The sequence below is a fragment of the Rhodamnia argentea genome, chromosome 8, assembly GCF_020921035.1.
Source record: "Rhodamnia argentea isolate NSW1041297 chromosome 8, ASM2092103v1, whole genome shotgun sequence".
Taxonomy (NCBI): domain Eukaryota; kingdom Viridiplantae; phylum Streptophyta; class Magnoliopsida; order Myrtales; family Myrtaceae; genus Rhodamnia; species Rhodamnia argentea.
Window position 1 is genome coordinate 10750673 of NC_063157.1, and position 22423 is coordinate 10773095.

At 40.7% G+C, this 22423-nt stretch overlaps 4 protein-coding genes across 7 annotated transcripts; 1 reads left to right on the forward strand and 3 right to left on the reverse strand.

Annotated features, from left to right (window-relative positions):
• Positions 1-206: 206 nt before the first annotated feature.
• LOC115745448 (armadillo repeat-containing protein 7) lies at positions 207-2618 on the reverse strand. Of its 3 annotated transcripts, none has more exons than XM_030681000.2 (6): positions 2494-2618; positions 2086-2122; positions 1547-1620; positions 1362-1455; positions 1154-1236; positions 207-743 (listed from the first exon to the last, which is right to left on the reverse strand). In XM_030681000.2, exons 1-6 carry the CDS (start codon positions 2563-2565, stop codon positions 567-569), a joined length of 537 nt encoding a protein of 178 aa, XP_030536860.1. In that variant the 5' UTR covers positions 2566-2618; the 3' UTR covers positions 207-566. The 3 variants fall into 3 exon arrangements, with proteins under 3 accessions (XP_030536860.1, XP_048139436.1, XP_048139435.1); XM_048283479.1 differs by having other exon boundaries at positions 207-651; positions 2494-2597; XM_048283478.1 differs by lacking the exon at positions 2494-2618 and adding an exon at positions 2214-2476.
• Positions 2619-4119: 1501 nt separating this feature from the next.
• On the forward strand, positions 4120-11843 carry LOC115745360 (autophagy protein 5). 2 transcript variants are annotated; one of them, XM_048283474.1, is made up of 8 exons: positions 4120-4327; positions 4419-4543; positions 4700-4766; positions 6581-6670; positions 7401-7488; positions 9392-9526; positions 9740-9871; positions 11347-11843. In XM_048283474.1, the coding sequence occupies exons 1-8, from the start codon at positions 4229-4231 to the stop codon at positions 11706-11708; spliced, it is 1098 nt and encodes a 365-aa protein (XP_048139431.1). In that variant the 5' UTR covers positions 4120-4228; the 3' UTR covers positions 11709-11843. The 2 variants fall into 2 exon arrangements, with proteins under 2 accessions (XP_048139431.1, XP_030536745.1); XM_030680885.2 differs by having other exon boundaries at positions 4123-4327; positions 9392-9535.
• A 2354-nt stretch (positions 11844-14197) lies between these two features.
• On the reverse strand, positions 14198-18859 carry LOC115745359 (sucrose synthase 5). The gene is made up of 15 exons (XM_030680884.2): positions 18111-18859; positions 17834-17988; positions 17523-17715; positions 17323-17441; positions 17009-17225; positions 16835-16930; positions 16570-16743; positions 16364-16480; positions 16120-16286; positions 15719-15943; positions 15049-15615; positions 14837-14975; positions 14655-14734; positions 14487-14516; positions 14198-14386 (listed from the first exon to the last, which is right to left on the reverse strand). Exons 1-15 carry the CDS (start codon positions 18342-18344, stop codon positions 14371-14373), a joined length of 2529 nt encoding a protein of 842 aa, XP_030536744.1. The 5' UTR covers positions 18345-18859; the 3' UTR covers positions 14198-14370.
• A 1956-nt stretch (positions 18860-20815) lies between these two features.
• LOC125316273 lies at positions 20816-21812 on the reverse strand. The gene is made up of 3 exons (XM_048284281.1): positions 21495-21812; positions 21148-21400; positions 20816-20943 (listed from the first exon to the last, which is right to left on the reverse strand). The coding sequence occupies exons 1-3, from the start codon at positions 21810-21812 to the stop codon at positions 20816-20818; spliced, it is 699 nt and encodes a 232-aa protein (XP_048140238.1).
• Between the last annotated feature and the right edge of the window lie 611 nt (positions 21813-22423).

Genomic DNA, 22423 nt, shown 5'->3' on the forward strand with positions numbered 1-22423 from the left:
TTATCAAGAGAGATGATGGTCGCATCTATCCAAAATCCCATGAATGCGTCGAAAAGTTGTGACTGTGCTCCACTGTGAAGGGCCAGCACAAACTTCAGACCTCAGCTTATATCGATTATCTGTCCAATCCACTAATTAGTCCGATTAAGTCATCTTACATGCAACGGGAACAGGTTCTAAACATCACCAGAAGGGGACGAGAAACCAATCAAATGACGTTTTGATAATCTACAACAGATTCATTAGAAGATGGGGATACGGCAGTTCAGCAATACGTTACAGAAGTTATATCTTCAAAATGTCAGAAAGGTAAATGAAGTATCGAACCTTTTCAAGTTACATTTGTACCAAGAGATCCTGTTGCTTCAGAAGGCAACATGACTTGCCTGACCCTATAAAGCTTTACCAGCTAGTACTTTGTACCAAAATCTTGTCACAGCAGCAAAGTGAATGGAAGTTATGACCATTGGCAGGAGTTATGCAATTACTGGCAAGGACACGAGAAAAAGTAGGCATGTTCGATATGTGATCTTGCGTAATTAACATGACAGTAGCCATGACCATTTTCATTTGTTTCCTGAGACATGCTTCTCCAGGAATGCATTAGCCAGATTGCTGAAGTTGATGCTAACGTCCCCAGCGGCAGCATACCTCTTGATCAAATCAATCACTTCTGGCTTCAAAATTTCTTCTTTGTTGGGTGCACTGCATAAGTAGTAAAGAGATCCGAGGGCATACATTACCTGTAAATCATTAGGTAAACTTAAAAAGCACACTCATACCAACAAACCAACTACATACTTCGTTATCTCCAATTACTGTTAGCAATCCATCTCCATCTAAGTGAAGCAGCCTTTTTTTTTTTTTCATTTTTGGGGCGGGCACGGTGTGGGGGCAAATGTAAACGAAGCAGTTCAAAGCATCACATTTTCACTTCAGCACAACTGAAAAAGATGCCTGTGACTTTACTCTGTTTGCAGAATATACTAAAGCTTGTCACTACATTGTGCTGTAGTAGGCACGTACTTAAGGACTCGATCTCAAGCTCAATTTGAAACTGACATTTACTCTTTTGTGGCTGAAGAGTTTTTTTTTTTTGGTCGAAAGGCTGAAGAGTTGAGGCATTCACAAAAAAGGCAGGTAATCCACTCACAGTATTCCTAACAGGGCTTGACAGACATTGAATGATGAGGGGGATCCCACCACTCTGAGTGATGATTGCAGCATTTGCTGGCTCTGTAGAGAAAAAAGGACCGATTAAGTAGACCAAAGACTAGCCATTAACATTTTTCGAGATAAAATGTTCAACCACAACTTGCGTGATGGATCTATCATCTACAACTTGGAATTGCTGAAATTACCTGCGCATGAATTGCATATTCCTCCAATTCCAAATTCAACGAGTTTCTCATTTGATTCAGTCATGCAGTCCAGAAAAAGCTCCAAAATATTGAGCTGTTTCAGAGTAAAGGTCGAATTAGTTGAATATAATTCACCAGATCAAGGTGTTATCCTTTCAAGCAATCCGAACATGAAGATTCTAGACCTGGCGCAAGAACGTATAATTGTAGGGATCATAAGCAAAATTCGCCAAATTGGCAGCGATTTTTTCTTTCGTTTCTGGAAACAAGGAAACAACAAGTCACGATGAAATCATTCACATTAAAGGTTTTGTCCATCAATAAATGCAAAAAGCTGCATCGCCACAAAACGTTTACACAAAACCAATTACAATGTTTCATGACTACAGGAAGGGAAACCAGATCAAGAAACCGATTAACTTAACCACAGGAGACTCGAAAACACGGTCCAATTATAAGCTGCAATTCATCCAGAGAACCAGGGGTTCTTCATTAAACACATAATCCTGTGCCATATTTCCCTAGTCACCACCCCTCGACAAATCATCAATGCGAATGTACATTCAATAGCTAGAACCCAGATTTTAGTTTTATCTACTGGGCAAAACCCCAGCTTGGCATGACCTTCCTCATCCATAATAGCGGGTGAACAATGCAATCACTGGGTGAGAACGAATCGAATTCACCGAAACAGATGATGCACGCCCCAAAGATCCACTATTACCTTCAGTCGTAGCATTCTGGAACTGGCTCACCAAATCCTGGAACAAAACAAGGAAAAAGACATTAAGCACAAAAAAGTTGGACCCTAACCTCCACCAGAGAATGAGAAACAGGTACAGTAGCTCGCACGAGGAAGTGGGTCGCCTGCATTTCATATTCAAGGAACGAAACAAAGAGGAAGAAACTGATCCTATCCTCTTGGCAGCTTGAGTGAGGCAGGCGTGAACACCATTTTCGGGGGAAGGAGTACCATTTCAAGGTCCCAAAATCACAGTCAGTTTCGTAGGACTAGTCAGGATCAAACCCCAAAATCCATGTCGGGCCGACAGATTGCCAAAATCCCAGGAACCGAAGAAGACGAAAACAGAACAAAAAGGGGGAAAAGGTGTGATCTTTATGAGGACTGAACCTGGAGGTACTGCAACCTGGGGGTTCCATATCTTCCCGTTCGCTCCTCTTGCCTCCGATCGTTCGTGAACATTGCCCAGTTCCTTTCTTCCGACTTCGAATCCTCTGCGTAAACCTTGGGTCTATTCTTGACTGTGATTTAAGATGGACCATCTATAGCGAACCTATCGATTCGCTAGCAAATAACGCAAAAAGTGAGGTAACTTCTATTGTACTTTTATTATCGATTCCATATTTGGGTAGTAATAAAAAGAAGCTAAAAGTATATTTTCCCCTTCACAATATCTCCATAATTGAAATGTTATAGAAATATTTTGTATTTAAATGCAATTAATGTGTGCATCATTCTTCGACAATACTTCGTTATATAGAAACACTGACCATTATTAAGATTTCTTTTTGAGTAATAGCACCGACGCCTTCGAACTTTTGTTCATTATTTAATATCATCTATGAGCTTGTTCATAACTTAACGTCATTCCCGAACGTTTTTAATGTTAAAGATCCAACGAGAATTGCTGACATGGCCGTTAAAGCTATTGATTTGTCATTCGTGATCAATATTTCGTTCTTGAATTTTATTTGTTTGTTTGATTTTGTCCCCATAATCGAGGACTAGTGATTTTTGATACAATCCATAGACAAAACATACGTTACGCATACTAATGTAACCATATAATCTTAATGAACAATAAACATGTGCAAGGATGAATTAACCCTTTTACCTCGTTTAATCAAGTAATTTGAAATGATTATCACGTTACATGACATATTTAGTTACATTTAAAAAAATCTCACATCATATAGACACGAGTAAACATTCATATCTTATAAATGCGTTTTTTTTTTTATAACCGAGGTGTCCGAGCTAGTTTGCGTGCACCTCGACTACTCCTCGGAGGAGACTAATATATGTTAATTAATTGAACCCGAGACCGGTGCGCATAATCACACAATCCCAAGTGCACCATAACCAACTGAGCCACCCATGGGTGGATCTTGTAAATGTGTTTGTATTGAGTAATTCAATTAATTAACATGTCATGTTTGAATTCATGACATAAATTTACGGAACATCGTGCGTTATAATTCAATCTAAATTCGACACGTCGCAAATAAATAAAAATATGAAGCCGGCATTGAACAAAATAAATCAGAAACTAAAATTTTGACAAAACGAGTTGGAAGCTAAAATGGAATATTTCGTCCACATCAATAGAATCGCGATGAATCTAACTTGAAATTTTAATTTTCCGTATTATCCCTTAGTTAATGCATAACTTCATGACACAAAAACTGCTTTTAGTCACACAATTCAATATTCATTCTCTATTTATAATTCTCCATTAAAGACACATTACTTGTTTTATTGAAGCACTTTCGATTGTAATTAGCTTTCGAATGCTTCTCACTTGACTGGAGTGAGGTCATTAGGCGCTCTCGCTGTGTTTTTTTTTTTGGAACTGGCCGCGCATTTCCCGTCAACCTTTCCATCATCCATTCAATGGAAGGACCAAAAACGAATCAAATTAATAGCACAAGGGCTTAATTGAATGAAAAAAGTTCAAAGGTGGTACTAAATAGCAATAAGAAAAGCTCAGGGACTTTTTGAAAATAAGAAGGAAATTGATTTGCTGGGAGGCCTGGTCTCCGCCGAGCAGTAGTAGCTTGGTCAGCTCGGGGCTCAGATCGGAGCTCGCTGTTCCTTCGTCCGTCGACCTCGAACGGGGACGACGATGGAGGCGCGAGAGTACGTTTGGAAAGGGGCGATCCCGCTGCAGATCCATCTCCACGAGTCCGAAGTCACCACCCTCCCTCCTCCGCCGCCTCTCCTCGTATCGCATCAGTCCCTCTTCTCTCTTTCGCTGCTTCTGCTTCGCCTTCGCCTTCGGGAAACCCTAATTCCCAAACGTTCGTGCGTCTCAGGTTCTGGCTTCTCGGGTTGGGTATCTCCCGCTGCTGATCCCCCACCTTAAGCCCCACTTCGGCGGCGCCCTCCCGCCCGGCGCGGACACGGTTTGGTTCGACTACAATGGCTTGCCCTTGAAATGGTAACGGCTCTTCCTTTCGGCCGTCGCCGGATTGTTGCCTGTTTTGCTGATTCTGTGTTGTTGCAGCGTGATGGTTTGACTGGGTGGACATCGAGTTTGTCCGTGTATCTGTGGATCGTTGGTTGAACTGATCGAATTGTGTGCATTGCTTCGCAGGTTCATTCCGACGGGAGTTCTTTTTGATCTTTTATGCCCCGAACCGCAGAGACCTTGGAATTTGACGGTATGGAATTTCTTCTCATTGCTTGCCTTCAGTAACTAGGAACAGGGTTATTATTATTCAGTTATTGGGGTTTGCGGTTTGCACCAATGATTCAATGGACAATGTATGGCATGTTACGTTGGATCAAGAGATGTATACAGGGTAATTGCATGCCATGTGTTTGAAACGGAATTTCAATTCATACATGTGGAAAGAAACGGAGATATCGATTTGAATTTTGATATAGTGATTTCTTGGGCTTTGCCCCATCCACCACCAGTGCAAGGAAGTGTTTTATGCCGGCAGTGCTGGAAAGGCATGATGTCCCTGTCATTGTTGCCCCATGGCATCATTTGTGGGAAGTGATCTGTTGAAAGGGGATATATATATATATATATATATATATATATATATATATATATATAGAGAGAGAGAGAGAGAGAGAGAGAGAGAGAGAGAGAGAGGGAGAGGGAGAGGGAGAGGGAGAGGGAGAGGGAGAGGGAGAGAGAGGGAGAGAGGGAGGGAGGGAGGGAGGGAGAGAGAGAGAGAGAGAGAGAGAGAGAGAGAGAGAGGGAGAGAGAGGGAGAGAGGGAGAGGGAGAGGGAGAGCGAGAGAGGGAGGGAGGGAGGGAGGGAGGGAGAGAGGGAGGGAGGGAGGGAGGGAGGGAGAGAGAGAGAGGGAGAGGGAGAGGGAGAGGGAGAGGGAGGGAGGGAGGGGGAGGGAGAGAGGGAGAGGGAGAGGGAGAGGGAGAGGGAGAGGGAGAGAGGGAGAGATAGGGAGAGAGAGAGAGAGAGAGAGAGAGGGAGGGAGGGAGAGAGAGGGAGAGGGAGAGAGGGAGGGAGGGAGGGAGAGGGAGAGGGAGAGGGAGAGGGAGGGAGGGAGGGAGGGAGAGGGAGAGAGAGAGAGGGAGGGAGGGAGGGAGGGAGGGAGGGAGGGAGAGAGAGAGAGAGAGAGAGAGAGAGAGTAATTCAGTCGCCATTTACAAGTTCAACTTATGAATCCTTTTCTGGAATAGATCCATCTCCATTTTCTCGTTCTTTCTTTTTTCCTTTTTGTTGGTCTACATGCTTCTCTACTGGTCAGCGAGAGAGAGAGAGAGAGATAATAATTCAGTCGCCATTTACAAGTTCAACTTATGAATCCTTTTCTGGAATAGATCCATCTCCATTTTCTCGTTCTTTCTTTTTTCCTTTTTGTTGGTCTACATGCTTCTCTACTGGTCAGCGATGGTATCTCCATTTCATCTTCTCTCCTTCTTCATGCCCGAGCGCTCTACGGGTGATGCCATATCTGTCATCATTATGTGAATACATCTTCTTTCATCATCATCGCCTTCTTCTTCTTCTTCTTTGTTTGTGCATTATTTTCTTGCATTTGGTTGACTAATTTTTCTAATTCTTTAATGTCCTCTCACTAAAATGGGTTGAAAAACCACTAGATCAGATGGTTCGATTTTGTCAAATAAAACAAAGCTAGTTGGCGAGAATTCTTCTTTGTCAAAAGAAACAAAAACTACATGGTGCGCCTTGTTATTTAGTGTGTTCTTCTTCTCTGTACTATGTCGGTGCTTTTTCATCTTTCACAATGTTAATTTGCATGTGTGCCTCTTATGTATACTGTTTTCACCACGGTCCTCAACATTAATTGCTAGTCAAAGCTAGTGTATTACGAATTAACCATCATTCTTTACATGTTAGGTTTTTTGCTATTAAGGTACTCTAGAATAATGGCACTATGGCCAAGCAGTGGACTTAATGGTAGAATTGGGTAGGGACTCGTAAATGCAATTTGTAGATCTTGTCATGTCCATCTCTTGAAACATCAATTGTCTGCAGGTACATTTCAGAGGATATCCAAGCAATGTATTGGTCCCCTGCGAAGGTGAAGATAGTGTAAAATGGAGTTTTATCAATTCTCTTAAGGAGGTTGGCTTACATATTTTTGTGCTCTTTGCAAGAGGAATTGTGGGACTGTACAACTTTAAATAGTATTAATTAGTGGTTGTTACTGAATGAGAGTTTTATGGACAATTTCGAAATTTCTAAAGTATTTGTAAATTGTAAAAGATCTATATGTTTTTGTTTGTGATTCTTAATTCTTGCTGCCTGTTTGTTTAGGTCTGTTTATGTTTGTAATTGGCCTGTTCGCTTAGGATGTTGGATAGAATAGAAGAGAACTCCATTGCGGATAGCTTGGAAATTGCATTTTATACTATTGGTACTCCTTTTCAGTTATTTGTAGGGGAAAAATTGATGCTCTTCTCCATGTAAAGTCTGAGGGGTATTTTGTCTTGCTTGGAAAATATTTTTGCTGGTGGCTTGCAGCCCTTGATTTAGATTGAAGATCAACTTAAAATGACTTTTATTATTTGGCATGACCTTGGGGCTTGGAGTGTTCTTTTTTAGTTCACGTGTGGCTCGGTTTATGTTTCAACTTTAGCCTGTGGATGGGCCTGTTCTCTTTAGAAACATGTGAGATAATTTGTCATGGCAAGTCATGCAAGTTTCATTGGCTAGTTTAAGACTACTTGGTCATAGTAGGGAATATTAGAAATGATACCGGAGGCAGTTATTTGTTTAGTTTTGTAAGTGAAATACTTGTGAAGGAGAGTATGTATGTTGTCCTTAACAAATGATACACTCCATTATATTGCAGGCTGCTTATATTATCACGGGGAACTGCAAAAATGTCATGAATATGTCCCAGTCTGATCAATCGGAGCTTTGGCAAAGTGTGATGAATGGTATGCATCCTATTTCAAGAGCCAAAAGCCTTTTCGCTACAAACGTTCAGTTATTGTAAACTGGTGTTAATCTTATAAACTCTGCAGCTGGAGGTCAGATGAATTTGAGTATAATGATGATCTTTGTAGCCCTGAGTGGAAAAAAAATCACGGGGTAATCCTTTTCCAACCTATGATTCGGCTTTAGGTTAATCTCGTTATGAGAGCAAATGAAAATTGACTCATCGGTACCTTAATTTCTATAGGGTGTCTTTGATGTCTCCATCCAAAAGTCCAAAGTTTCCTAATTTTCTGTTAGCATGGATATTTTCTTTCTCCTGAAGTATTTATTGGAGAACATGTATCCAGAATGTTTTGTATATTAGCATTTTCCTTATCTTTTTGGTAATGATAAGTTTCTTCCTTTAATTGCTTCTTTTGATATGACTTTGATCTTTATTGATTAGAAATCTATATCTGGTTAGTGCTTTCATTACTTTGTATTGATTTCCCACCATGCAGTTTGTATTAGAATTTTGAGAAGTTCTATGGAAAGATTTCTTGTGAGATTTTCCCCATTGGCAGGAGAATTTTGTCATTATTGTCATTAGTTTCTATCACTTTGAGTAAAAATTATGTGAAGTATTTTCAAATGAAAGGACATCTCCTATGATTTTGTTTCATATTTGATACATCTCTGCAACTTTTTATTTGGAACTTAATTTGTAAATCCTGAAGAGCACTTGAAGAGTAGCTTTGACTTGTATTAACAGAGGAGTTCCATTATTGCAATTTTGTCTAGTACAATCCATTTAAAAATTTATGTCTATCATGCCATGACAGTACTTTGATTTACTGGTACATCTTTTGTTCGTTTGTTTTGTAATTAAATAGTTTAGGGTCTGTTTGGAGTGACTTTGGCTTTTAACTTTTGGTGTTGTGCAAATCTTGTGGCGCATACTTTGACTGTTATTTAACACAAAACGGCCAAAGCCTTTTGAAACATACAAAGATGAATATGTAGAATGGCATGTAATTTTTCAGTATTTTTTTTTTAAAATATTTGGAAAAATTTTTAAATTTTGGTGGGAAAATAGATAGCTTTTTCCTCATCAGAAGTTGCAACAAAAGGGTCCTTATTATTTATTTATTTTATGGCTTTTTCTAGCTGTTAATTTTCCATTAGGATTATTGAAGGGCCACCTAGATGAATTTAGGTGTCCTATATATGTCAAGTGTGCACATCACTGCACCAGCCTCCCACATTATGGGACCTGGGGTGAATTGTCAAATAAATTTGTGCAGCCTTTTCAATCCACTGCAGTGTCAATTTTTCCCTGACCTCCGCAGTTTGTTTAGGAAGGAGCAACCTTATGATGAGCATTCACGTTTTGCTTTCTTATATTGAGATACCCGTGAATTATATTTTGTTGGAATATATAAATATTAAACCACGCCTTCTTCTATAAGCTTAAGCTTTTAGAGCAGTTGGCTGTGGTCCCATAAAATCTAACATGGTATCAGAGCATGAGGTCCCGAGTTCAAATCTTTCCAGGCCCATATTTGCCTTCCCAATAAATATTTCCACACTTAGTACTAGGTAAAAAGACCAGACTAAGCGTGAGGGGGAGTGTTGGAATATATAAATATTAAACCATGCCTTCTTCTATAAGCTTAAGCTTTTAGAGCAGTTGGCTGTGGTTCCATAAAATCTAACATATTTCCTTGAGGCTTCTTCATGCTCCTTCCATATATATGGAGCAATAGCAGGAGCGGCTTAGTATGGTGATAATCAGATAAGCACGTCAGAAAGCAAGAAATATGTCTTCAGATTATCTACATGGGACTTTTTTCAGCCTTAGTGGTTTGAAATTACTGAACAATTAGGCATCTCGTGATCAAGGCTGTATTGCATCTTATTCAGGTGATCTGGAAGCCTACCAGCAGGTATCGCTGAAGCTTAAACTTGGTGTACTTGAGGATGAGTACACTGTAAAGAAAAATTCTATTTCATTAAGATCCAAAGAAAGCAATGCTGACACAGATGTGGCTGGACAAGTTAAGACAGGTTTGCAGAATCCTCACTGTATAAGAAATATTAAGGCATATCCTATTTGTGAAGAATTATTGAGTTATATATCCATGTATGTGCTTTTGAACTCAGGCCGGTATTGCCGGTAAACATTCCCTCTAAAAGAATGATCTCTGCCCCATGGCTTTTGTTTTCTCTGTTACGCTTGTCTTTAAATGATATGCCATTTTATCCGTTCAGGCAGAATTCCAGTCCGACTGTATATTTGCAGTGCTACTGAAGATTTTGATGAGTTAGAGGATGCACCCCAAATTGATAGCTGGGACAAGATCTCTTACATAAATCGTGCTGTTGAGGTTCTCAAAGAAGAAGGTAAACCATGACAGGCTTGATTTTACCTAATTGGCAGCATTACCCTTGTGTTATACCTGGTGGTTTGCCCTGTCATTTTATTTCCCCCTCCATGATAACAGCATTCCTTGTCAGTCATTTCCCTATTATGAATTTTTTTTTTTCCGTTGGTCAGATAACATAATTTTATGTTCGGGCTACTCCAAACAGCCTACTGGTAAGGCTCAGTTTGTGTATCTGGTTGGTAATTGAAATAGCTGAACGACCCAAAAAATAGGAAAAAAGAAAAACGCGAAAAACCCAACAGATCAGACAACCAAAACAAATCTAGGGAACATATCCAGTCGAAAAAAGAAGATGAATAGCAAGAGATTCTGCCCTAGATCTGCAAAAGGAAAAAAAATTGGCAAAAAAAGGATTGGCGATTGAGCAAATTGCTTGATGAGAAAGCAAGCAATCGTGGACTTTGCCAGAAAGATTGACAATGTCCGACAACTTGTCTGGCAATTTTCGATGAGATCTTCACAACCTTGTTCCTTCTCTCTCTCTCTCTTTCTCTCTCTCAGTGATGAAATGAGAAGCAGATCAGCGACTCCTCTCTCTACTCCCAGACTGTTTATTTCCAAGGCATAACCTGTATTCAGGCGCTTCCGGTTGATCAGTAATCACATTGCTCTGATGAACAACAAAATATCAAATTGCTGTCTGTTTGTGTTCTCCTCGCAGGCATTAACAAAGAATGAAGAAGATGAAGACCACCTCTCATCTAAAATCTAGCTGATCTAATTCTGTATTTTTTATTGAGTGTTACTACTGTACCGATTAATTTTTGCCATACTTTTTCAATTTAAAAGTAAAACCTCTAAAACTTTTGAAAATGAAAAAAAGTGAAGTGCCTAAAACTAATGGGGAACCAGAAACCCGATTCATCCTGAAATATTTATTTCGGCTAATCGGTTGAGGTTAACCTGTTCATGTATGGAATCTTTGGGCAGGCTCGGTTTTCCACTAATGTCTGCTCCAATCGGAACCCTTGACACCTGTAGATGCAGCCAGGGACTTGATGCTTGTCTAGATTCTATTGCCCAAGTCCAAAGGACTGTCAAATGAAGGATGTTTAAACTTCTGACAGTCAAAATGGATGGGATAATGCTTCAAAGTTCAGGTTCAGGTGTTTGACTCATAGAATGCCAGAGATAAGTAAAATGGTTCTGACAGCATTTCGCCTGTGTTTTACCTGGTGTTTGACTTAAAGGAAAAACACAAGTAAATGGTTCTCACTCTAAGGCCTTCCCATACCAAGAGCGACTTCATGTTATGTACGCCTCATTTTGTGTGATGAATGCCTCTTATGTTGTGTCCATTTGCAGTCCTGTTTAATATGTTGACCTCTTCATTCCTTTAACTCTGTCAGGATAGATGTATATCTTGACAAGCTATCTCAACAATTTTGAGATTCCTTTTATAAAATTGTTAATTTAGCTCGTGGAATGTAGGGAAATGCTTCACACTAGGTGATGCAGTGAAGACTCTTTTACCAGAGATTTTTACGGACAAATCAGTCATCAATGAGGATTTGTCTAAAACAGAAGTTGAGGATGACAAGAACGCTCCTTGTGTTTCTCAAGAGGACAACCAAGATGCGAGTGGAAGTGCCGAAGAGAGGACAGAAGAAATTTGTGCAGCTATCAAGCCTCATTTTTCATCAAACACTGCTGAATTAAAGCTTTTAAGAATCCACGGCATTGAGCCAAAATTGGAGATACCTTTCTCTTGGGTTGTGAACAACTTAATGCACCCTGAACATTTTCTTCACATTTGTGTGTTTATTAAACTTGCACAGGCAAATCCTCGATGACTATGGGTCTTATACTTGTTTTTCCCGTTCTAGTCGTTATATCCTTGATCTCTTAGAATGAGAAATTTCTAGAATTCATTTGCTGTAAAGAAACTGTACAGAAAGTCACGATATAAATACGGGGGTCTCGGTATAGAAGACTCTCTTCACTTACTGTTTTGCTTTCTTTTGTTGTCTCTTCATTGTGGTCTACTCAACTATGACTTTGAATATATGTTAGGGGCAGCTCTCCGATGGCCGGTGCAGTCAATCACTTTCTAGGTTGTGTTTGAGATTCTTTAGACGGAAGCCCTGGGGAGTCAGAATTCCTCTATGAGTAATCCGAGCATCAGATGAGCAATATCGTGGTGGCCACTTCTTAGAGAACATTTCCAGTGAAAATTCTTTTCAAGCCGGAAACATTCATAGCCACATATATATATATATATATATATATATATATATATATATATATATATATATTCTTTTGATACATGGTCCCTGGAATAAATAGCTTTTTCTGGTCATTCATTTTGTGGCTTCTGAATTTTGATTTCATTCAGTTGGGTCACTATTATTGGGTTTTGGAAACTCAGTTTCAAATTGATGTATTGGGGAAAAGGATGGGCGGCGCTATTTTGACTCCTATTTTGACTAAAGCACTCATTGTTTTAGTTAAACGACCAAAACGCCGTCATCTCTCACTCTCTTCAAGTAATTGTTTCTTTTTCTATTAAACTATTTGACAAAATTGTCTTTATTTCTATCGTCCATGTTGTCAGTTTCACAATATAAATACTCCAATATATTCAACAAAATCTCATCTTATCTTGCATTAACTTATCGCTTTCCCTCGAGAAGGTGGTTAATTTTATTATATATCTCATATTTTCAATCATATAACCTACATAGATTATTACAATTTTATATTAATGATGGCTATAAGGCTCATCAATACACAATTAATTGTCTATTTTTTATCAAATGATTTGAGAGAAACTTTATTTCAAAGTTGGAAATTAAAATCCAACATATATATATATATATATATATATATATATATATATATATATATATATCTAGCCAATCTTGACCTTGTCGGTGTTTTTTGTAAAAAAAAAATTATGGATTTTTAAAGTTAAGTATTTTTTATTTTGTGCTTTCTATTGAGCTTTTTGAATTTTAATCCGAATTGCAAGATGGAGATTGAGAATTTTGTTATAGATTCTTCACTATCAAGCCAACATTAAATTATTTCAAAAGAAAGTTTTAAGCATATTTTAAAGTTTTGATATACTTGCTCTAAGGTTGATTCTATAATCGATAATAGAACAACAAGAAGTTCTTGTTTTTTCCTTTTTGTGTTGATGTTTTGTTCATATGATCGATACGCTCTAAACATAAACATACTTGACATTTGATTATGTTTCCAACAAATTAGCCATTTCAATATTTTGTTCAATTTTTCTTTTCCATTGTTGATTACGATTGGCTAGATAATTAGATTGAATTTTAATCTTCAACTTTGAAATATAGTATCAAAATATTGATAAAAAATAGGTAATTCATTGTGTGCTTATAAGAAGTCTTATATAGGAAATTATAATATCCTATGTTGCTTTTGCGATTAAAAATACGAAACCATAAATTAGATTTAACAAATTTCACTAGGCAAAGTGATAGCAGGATGCAAGATAAAATTGTCTCTTGTTGAGTATATGAAGCATTTATATTGGAAAAATAACGAGAAAGATGATAGAAATAATATAGGTATTTGGTTAGCTTGATATAAAAACAAACAATAAATTGACGAGAAAAAGGAGGGTTTCGGTCATTTAAATAAAAAAGGAGTGTCTTAACTAAAATGAAGGTGGAAATAGTGTCGCCCAAAAGAATATACGAATGACAAAGCTGAGCTCGAAGACTGAACGGGTTCGGGAGAAATCGGGCTTTTGTTATATATACGCTGCTACAACATGCAACAACGTGGGCCACACAAATTTGTTAGTGACCACCTATGGTCCATGCTGAGTTACCTAAGACTACGAAAGCTTTTTACGTAGTTTTAAGAAAATAAGATTATTACAAAACTACGTCGTCTTTGTCCAGGACATTCCAGGAAAAGGTTTTCCTCTGGTCGAGTCATGTTCTGGGTTGCATAGCATTTGAGCTCTGTTATCGTTTATATAACCGGAAATGCTTGAACATGACCAAAGAAACAGAAAGGTTAATCAAATATTCAAATGGGAAAGGGTGTCAAAATGGGTAAGTGATTCAGTTTGATTGCAGGGGGGAGCCCAATGTTGCATGAAGTCAACATTAACGCATTAGTAGATTCTCTCCATGTCGTCTGTACAGTGCGTAGTTCTTATCGTGGTTGCTACTAGAACAAGCCTGCCGAATACTCTGTGGCAGAAGGTTTTGCTAGTGTTCCCAACGTGAATGTGTTGTATTTAGATACGTGATTCGAGTTCATTGATGCAACTGAATGCGCGTAAAGAAGCAAGAGGTAGTCAAGAATGCACGTCTTATTATTCCATTCTTTAGTTTCATATTATGACATTTTGGTGCTCAATGCATATAGGATTATACTCTCAGCAGCCAGACAATGACCGGGAAGGCTCTAAATTGCAGAGGATTGCCTGCAGTTTGAATCGATGTCTTCATCGCTTATTCCATTCCTCTAGGATCCCAGCAGTCTGAAAAGTCAAGCGCAATCAGGTTTCAGAATGCTGTCGCTCGCATCGCTGAGAGTGAATTTTATTTAAAATGGTAGCCGTAGGGCCACTGGATCCTTACTTTTGCAACCGCGACTGCGACCTCTTTGTGCTGCAAAACAACAAAGCAAAATGCCTCAGCTTTCCACAGGAAATCCCGATAAGGCATGTGGTAGAAGGAATCTGATCCTATCATTCAATCGAGACTTGAAATGCGTCAAGAGCTGCAGCAATCATCTCAGGAAATTACCTCATTGTGGGCTGAGGTTTTGGCAGTGGCTTTGGTGCGGGTTGTTCGGGTTCATCGATTTTAATGGGAACAGTCTTCATCTGTTACATCAAAAATGAATTCCAGACCTTTATTTTTCTGAAGGGCATGAAGTTCTGTGGCATGCTCGTAGAGTAAAAGGGGGAAGTGAGCAGAGGAGTTACCGTGTTCCTGAGTTGAAGGCTATAGAACATCTGGATATATCTCTGCTTTGCTTGCTTCTGTTCTTTGTTCAGTTGCTTCCAAAAGGTATAGATGCTTCCCATGTTCAACATCTTGTCTGCATATATTTTCCAGGTGTAGCTGCAAAGCAAATGAGTTTTGGTCAAGTCAATTCCATGGAAGTGTGCGGGATTTTCGCGAAGATTACACTTACCACTCATTAATGCGTTTCAAGCCCTCTGCAGATATCTTGTTCCAATGCTCACTGTCCACCTTACACTTCTCGAAGAAATCGGCAATTTTGTTGCTGGACTCTTCCCCATGATTGGGGTCAATGTGGAATCCAGACACTCCATCGACAATGATCTCAGCAGGGCCGCCTTGATTGGTGGCGAACGTGGGCAACCCACAGTTCATTGCCTCGATTACGGTCAGACCGAATGCTTCATAGAGAGCAGGCTGCACGAAAGCTCCCCTTGTATCTGCAATACATCGGTAGAGTTCTCCATTTCGGTACCGATCTGTCTGCGCTGCTATCCATCGGATCTGACCCTTGAGTTGGTACTTCTCTATCAACCCGTGCATCTTTCTTATTTCAGCCATTTCTTCCCTATCTTTGGACTTGGAAGGATCAAAGAAGCCCCCAACAATGACAAGGTTAACCAAATTCCTGAGCCTTGCATTCTTCCCATACCACTCTACTAGACCAGTTATGTTTTTCACTGTGTCGAGTCTTGCCATAGAGAAGATGATAGGTTTCTTCTTGTCCGCGAGATACCCACTATTGCGACAACGGTCAAATACGATGGTGATTAAAGTGTAATAAGATAAATTGACACACACGTTTTGGAGCTCCGGACACGGCCTGGAATAGCAATACTTACATGTGCTCGTCATTGTCCACACGGCTGTACAGTAGCTCCTCGATTGCAGGATGGAATGATGTGACTCTTCTCTGTTTCTCCGAGTAAGGAAAATAAACAGATTGATCAGCCCCCGGAGCAACAATATTGAATTTAGGATCAAAGACATTGATGCCCGAAACAACTCTGCAGAGCCCTGGGAGTGTGAAGGCTGCGTGACTCTCGTATTGCCCAAGTCTATCTTTGCTGCAAATAGTAGCACCTAATCTTGAGAACTCTTTGATGATGCATATTAGGAATATACTTCATTTTTGTTGTTCATTTGACTAACTTTGAAAGTGGTTTTTTTGCAGTAACGACATGGAAGATTATATGTTTAAGCTGAAAAACCGAAGGTTACGTTATTAGGATGTTCCTCTGACCTTCCAGCAATCTCCTGGAATGTACTTGTTATGACGAAATCCGTTGCGTTCATCGCTATCGTATCGGCAATGAATTGGCATGAGAAGTGATACTTTGGGTCTAGCTCCTTCCACTTGACATCGGACTCTTCATACTTAGTCTTCTCCAGTGCATGCGCGATTGTTCCCTGGGTTTTCAGCACTCTAGAGTAGTCAATAATCGGAATTAGCACTTAGCTCGTGAACAGAAGAAGCAGTAAGGCACCTGAGTTATCCCGAGTTTACTAGCCATAAGCGACGCTACCAAATTCCCATCAGTGTAGTTTCCGATTATAAGATCCGGTTTCCCTTCCATGTGATCTAGTATCTTAACAGTCGCATCCTGGTGAGCGACGACAGAAGGAAGGAAACCGTTATGCAAGAAAGAAGTTGATCAGGGATAATGGTTGATTTTGAATTTTGAATCCCTGCCTGGGTAAATCTCTCAAGGTACGGATATATGTCGAAACGAGAAACCCACTGACGAAGGACCCCCTTCTCAGTCCTAAAGGGCACCCGAAGAATGTTGCAGTGCTTGGTCCCAATGATCGGTTCCACTTCCTGGTTGCATTTTGTACCACGAGCATCGGGGATAAGTCGTGTGACCTGTTACGTTGAAGAGACAATATGAAAAGCGACTCCTTAAACTGGCATATATTCACAGGAAAGTGGTTGCTCGCCATGTTCCGAAACTGACCACGAGTATCTGCGGCTTCGCATTAATCCCTTGCTCCTTAATCCTGAGGAGCAACTCCTCTTCCAGGGCCCTCACTTGATCTAAAATGTAAACTACCTGTTGTTGTCGCTAAATGTTTAGCAGGCTATGTAACAGAGAACATGGGTGGATAGGAGGATTGACGAGGATATTTACCTGCCCACCGGTATCTGGCAAGCCGAGCACATCCGCCTGGCCAAAATAACCATGGGGGGAAAATATCACAACATTGAATATCACTGGAAGCCTACTAAAGAATTTCTCCATGTTCGTTGGATCTGGTGCTTGCAGTACTTCCGAGAGCGATCTGATCGTGTCCTTGGCTCTCTCCGCCGTAGCGCCCCAACCTTTCTCGAGGCCCCACTCCTTGAACCTATCATTAATGATTGTTATAAACAGTGAAAATGTGCGTGGCATCGAATGTTGGTGAGCGACCTACTGGATTTATCCAAGGAAAAGTGAGAAACTACCTCATCTCAAAGTTTTGGAATGGGGTGTCTTTTGGAAGTGATGCAAGGGATGCCTCAGCTACAATCAGGGCCATCTGAAGCTTGGGTGCAGTGTCAAGTGTTTCATTTATCATGAGATTCTGAAAATGAAGAACATTAAACGGGTTAGGAATTACATCTGCACTTATAGTTTTCGCGTAGTGTGAATCAGTTTTGCATACTTCTCCTTGATAATTGAGGGATGCTAGGAAATCCACAAGGGGTTGTGCACTGTCCGGCGTTCCGCTCAGCTTTGAGGAGAGGTACTTTGAGATGAAATCGACTCCTTTTCCGATAGATGAAGATAAGGTCAGGTGCGGAATGGTAATTTCGTAGGCTCCTAAGTCCACTTCCAGCGCATTCTCATCTTTTGCCCTGCCAAGAGAGGAAAAAATTGCTCTTGAGCCAGTAAAACACAAGAGTAGGTCATGTACTATGGTTCCAAACAGCATAAGATGAGTGGACGATGTCTAAAACCAAGGAGACTGCAAACCATTCTTCATCGTATATCATTTCCTTGAACTTCAAATAATCAGCAGTGCTGATGCCCTCCACCGACAGAGAGTCGGCACGGACTTTGACAAATTCCCAGCTTCCAGGACTCCGTCTGACAGCGAAAACAACGTGCGGGGGCACAACAAGGGCTTCCTGGGAAAAATGTTCGTGTTGCGATGCCTCAGTTGGGATGAAAGAGTCAATAATCATATCGACGGAGACCATTAGGAAAGAGAGAGAGAGAGAGAGAGCGTCTTAGGTGGGGATGAACGAACCTGAGTGTAAGAGAGGATGTACCCGAGATCGCTGCCCAGGATGCGGTCCCTCTCCGTCTTGGCATCTACGACGCTTTCCATTTCATCCATCAAGTGGTGGAGTTTCATTGTCCTCCTCCCCTTTTCCATGTACTTCGCGAAGCACCTCTTCATGTGGTATCGGCTCTGGCTGAGCGCCTCGGGCATGCTGTTGGCGACCGGCTCCGTCTTCTTCAAGGAGGGGCTCGATTCCATTGGTTTATGAAAGACTCACAATTCTCACAAGTCTATGTTATTCATCCTCACAACGTTCCTTGCCATTTTATAGAACCGCCGAGGCATGGGCGTGGCTCATCGGTTAACCAGTCCTAATACATTTTAGAATTCTCCCACATCAAAAGAACATCTTCCTTAAAGTGAGAGAAGAGAAAAAGAAAAGAATCTCACAAATCTCATCTGAGAAAGATACGTTGTCCAAAAAAGGCGGGATGGCTTATTTGGGCTGCCCATCTCCCACATGTGATCATGAGCATCATTCTTTTCTTATCGTGACAGTAAGAAAGAACAAGAGGGTAGAGAGACATCAACGGCAGGCCCTTTTCTTGGCTTGTCTCATTGAAGCCGCCCATCAATCATGGTGGGAATCTTTGAGATTTCAGATTGACGGTGCTTGATCTTGTTTCTGCACCTTTTGCCATCAGGAGCAAGAAGGTGATGGAAAAAAGGAGAGTTCAAGACCAGACAGCTACGTGGGAATATCAAACTGCTGGTGTTGATAGAATGAATTTTGCAGTCCTAATCTAGAGGATCATTCTCATGCCCATTCTGATCTTTTTGGGGCACTTTATTCGGGTCTTGTCCATACCCGGAGCAGATGCCCTGAATCCTTCCTAGGTGTTTCTTCTAAACCAATCCCAGGGGACTCTCCCCAGCCCCGCAGCGCCTCGGCTCCATTCGCCCACATCGCGGCTTCGGGATCGTTCCAGACATTCCGATAAAAGGAGCATGCTTTCGAAATCGAATATAAAATACGTCGAAATTGAAAAAGAAAAATGAAATTTTGGAAAAATTCACTGCCTAGAGAGTCTTCCCTTTTTCTAAATTGGGGTGGGCTACTTTGATTAAAATCTTAGAAAGGTTTTAAAGAGTCTTCGCTAATCATTTCTACATCGATTGGGAACCCAAAATGAAGTCGGCGTTCTCGACATTCTCAAGACGTCGATTAATTGTTTCTTGCAATGTGGCTCAGTCACCTCGTCAGCTTCCATATCGCGGCGCTCGGATGTGTGCTCTTTGTTGCACCTCCATCCAAGCTGAACTGTAAGGAAGCCTCGATTCCCGTGGTGCTTATTATTATGGTGGCAGTGTTCCACGTCATCATCTTCACGATGTTGGGAAAGCGCCTCTCAACAAGTATTTGAAACTGTAGTACATAATTTTGCATTTGCCCCACATTCAGTAATAGTTGAATCTCTCTCTCTCACTTGTTTGAGAGAAATCTAAACCCGAAATTTTCTTTCTTCCTTCGTATGATATGTATTTCTAAAAAAAACCAGAAAAACCCTTACGTCCTTGGCGTTGCTCATGTGCTGTTGAGACCGTGCTGGTTGCCATGCCTTTCTACCTCAGCTTCTCGAAGATCGTGGTTCAGCTCAAGCGTTCGAGGGCCAAAATTACAGCCACGAAGAGGAGGCCGGATCAGTGACCACTCTCCCTCGATCGGGGTCGGGGTCTGGGTTGGCGGCTCTCCCTCGGTCAGGGTTAGGGCCTCTCACTCGGCTAGGGAACACTCTCCCTCAGTTGGCTTTTTGACTTCTCTGGTGACAATGCTCCTACTTTTTCTCTTTCAGCTGCCGATTTATTTTCTTCTGCAATTGATTGGTTCTCATCAAATTATTTCATTTTTTTCATGAACCTCTTCTTCCACTTGCTTTGAATTTGGTAATTCAGCAGCTTGTGATGACCACCACGATGATAGTTTGTCGAATACCACATTTCTAAAAGTGGAACAACTCCCGGTTGTAGGATCACAACACTTCCATCATCATTGTAGCCCACAAATATGCAGTGAATTACCTTCTTATCAAATTTGCTGCATAGATGATATGGCACAAATGCATAGAAAACGCATCTGAATACTCTAAAATGACACCCCTCTATGATTGGTATACCAATGGGTTTCACATTGCGGTACAACGTCTTGTGGGCCAATCACCACATAGTTTCCCGAGTCTGTGAATTCTGACATGGATAATAGATTTTTCTTCATCCTGGGTACATGATATGCATTTTTCAGCTCAATTTGATGTGAGTTGGATTGGGGTGTTATCACCATTTGGCCGACATGATTAATCAGCAATCTTGAGTTATCAGCGGTGACAACTACTCGACCATTGATGTACTCAGACATATTTTTAAGTTTGCCTTGATCTCCGACCATATGATTTGAACACCCTAAATAAATTATCAAATCAACATCATGATTGATCGATTTATGACTTATCGTGATGAGAGCCGTCGTGTCACAACTCCTCCCTAGTCCCATATTGCCTAGGAGGAGGTCTTGGGAAGGCCTTATAAGCCGTGGGGTGCCCTTAGACTTGCAAGAGGCCTTTTCCGAGTATTGTATGGGCGACGTTTGGAGGAACAAAACCGTGAGGACTGTATGTCCAAAGTGGACAATATCTTACAAAGTGGCGCAGCGGAAGCGCGTGGTTCCCGTGCCGTTACACATCGCATCTTTTTAATTTGGTAGCAGAAATGGCCACGAGCTCTTCTTGTTCCTCGACGGCAATAGAGGCTTGGAAATCCCACTCCTCTTTGCTATCATTCTTCTTAGATGCGGCAACATTGCCTTAAACTCTTTTAACTTAACAATCTGTGGCAACATGACCGACTTTGCCGCAGATGAAACATCATTCCTTTCGTCTTCTGTTGCTTTTATCTTCATTGCTATCTTTGTCGCAATTTTGCCAAGCTCCCCCTAGCCGATGGCTTGCCCCTTCCGGTCGCTTTTGCCGTTTTCTATAACTTTTCTTTTGTTTACCATCTCTATTACCTGCATTAGTCCTCCTCTTACTCTTGAACCCTCTTTTATTACTGAAGAGGACACTTTCGTCTTCCTTGACCAAGACCTTAGACATTTGTTTATCTAAAGTCTCTTGGTTGGCCAATAAATTCTCTAACTCAGTCAGAGTTGGCACATTTGCCCATCCACGGGTTGCCATAACAATACCATTATACTGCGATCTTAACCCATGAATGATAATTCCTCTCATTCTTGGCTCAAAGATGGCATTCTTAGGATCCAACTTTGAAATTTCATTACAAATAGATTTAACTTTGGAGAAATATTGACTGAACGTCATATTTTGTGGCGACATCAAAAGTAGCTCATTCTCCAACCTTTGCCACTTGGGCATCTTTTGACCTCGCAAAAAGTGCTACCAAGTTATCCCATGCCTCCTTTGTAGTTTGCGCGCTCTTGATGTGTTGCATTAGGTCATCTTCAACAGTCCTTGCAAGAGCATAAGGAGATTTAGCCGCTTTAATGTTCCATTTCCTTAACTCGTCATCATTCATGGGTGGTGTGATGTTGTCGCCGCTAATGATATCCCACAAGTCTTGTCCCCGCAAGTAAAACTGCATGTGGGTACTCCAATTATTATAATTGAAGTTGTTGAGTTTCTTGACACTGTTCTTCGAACTTGAAATATATGCCATCTGACTTAGATATAATGCATGGTACTACACCAATTAAGCTTGGTTCCAAACCAATCGATCATAGTCCCCGACTGTGTATTGGCAGAATTTTGGCATTCTCCGATCCCGACCGCTTGCACACGAACAATGGTCCCAAATAACCTAGGCTCTGATACTCCATATTGAACTTAGGAAGCATCGGCTAGCCTTCAGAAGTGCCGATTAGGCTTCAAAAGTGTCGGCTAGGCCTTAGCAGCATCGGTGAGGTTCGGGTGTCGGTAACTCTCAACACAAGGAGAACACTCAAGGAATGTGATGAATATGCTATTTTATTTCTTATTGCACTACACAACTACTATAAGGTTTGCCTTTATATAAGCATAATACATTACTCTTGACTTGCCTCATAAACGACTCATAAATCTACCTAGCATTCCAAGGAAATAGAATCCTGGGAAATGACAAAATACGAAACACGAATAGTCACATTAACTAAACATCGAAAAACACGAATAGATACGGCTAACCAAGAAGGATCTAGAGAGAGATAAGTGGTGATTTCCGAAGAGAAAAACTCTCCTTTCATTCAATGAATATTTTTTTTTGTACATTTACAATACTCAATCCTATCA